At 37.4% G+C, this 886-nt stretch overlaps 1 protein-coding gene across 1 annotated transcript in view; it reads left to right on the top strand.

Annotated features, from left to right (window-relative positions):
* LOC102487179 (peptidyl-prolyl cis-trans isomerase NIMA-interacting 4) overlaps positions 1 to 409 on the top strand; it is a 6,431-nt gene extending 6,022 nt beyond the window's left edge. The window contains 1 exon segment of the mRNA XM_027774513.1: positions 19 to 409. Coding sequence (XP_027630314.1) covers positions 19 to 391 — 373 coding nt within the window. The 3' untranslated portion in view covers positions 392 to 409.
* The last annotated feature ends 477 nt before the right edge of the window (positions 410 to 886 follow it).

An 886-nucleotide genomic window follows, 5' to 3' on the forward strand; every position in this document is an offset into this window, starting at 1 on the left:
ACCCAAAGTAAAATGTAGTTCTGGAAAAGGGGATAAAGGGGGAGCAGCGTCTGGGGGTGATACTGCTGATTAGAAGTCACAGGGTCCCAAAGGTGGTGGCAATGCAGTAAAGGTCAGACACATTCCGTGTGAAAAATACAGCAAAATTATGGAAGCCATGGAAAAGTTAAAGTCTGGAATGAGATTCAATGAAGTGGCCACACAATATAGTGCAGATAAAGCCAGGCAAGGGGGTGACTGGGTTTGGATGACCAGAAGATCCATGGCGGGACCATTTCAAGAAGCAGCATTGGCCTTGCCTGTCAGTGCGATGGATAAACCCGTGTTTACAGACCCACCAGTTAAGACAAAATTTGGATATCATATTATCATGGTGGAAGGGAGAAAATAAAATTATATGAAAGACTGAAAAAAAAAGGTTGTAGGGGCTGGCAGGTGGTATGGTGGTTAAGAATGCTGGATTCCCACGTGGCTGACTGCAGTTTGAGTCCTGGACCCGGAAGCTTGCTTTCTCACTTTCTCTCTCTTCTCTGTCCCTCTCAGTTAAATTAAAATAAATAAATAAAGTTAAATAAGATAATTCTTTAAAAAAATAAAAGAATACAAGGTTGTGAGATGTATATTCCTAAACGCTGCTAGTCTGCTGCAAAATGCAGGTGTATAATAAATACTTCTGAAGTACCCATCTCAGTCTTCTCTGGAACATAGACGTTATTGGGGTAAAAAATTATAATCAATACATGTTATAATTATAAATTATAATCATAATGGAAAATAAGAACAACTTCATATACAAACTATCCAGAAAATGTTTTTGTTTTAAAAAAGAGAATAGTTTTGTCCTAAAGTAAAATGACTGGTAGTTTCTTTTCTTTTTTATAATTAT

Source organism: Tupaia chinensis, unplaced genomic scaffold (genome assembly GCF_000334495.1).
Source record: "Tupaia chinensis unplaced genomic scaffold, TupChi_1.0 Scaffold000047_1, whole genome shotgun sequence".
NCBI lineage: Eukaryota > Metazoa > Chordata > Mammalia > Scandentia > Tupaiidae > Tupaia > Tupaia belangeri.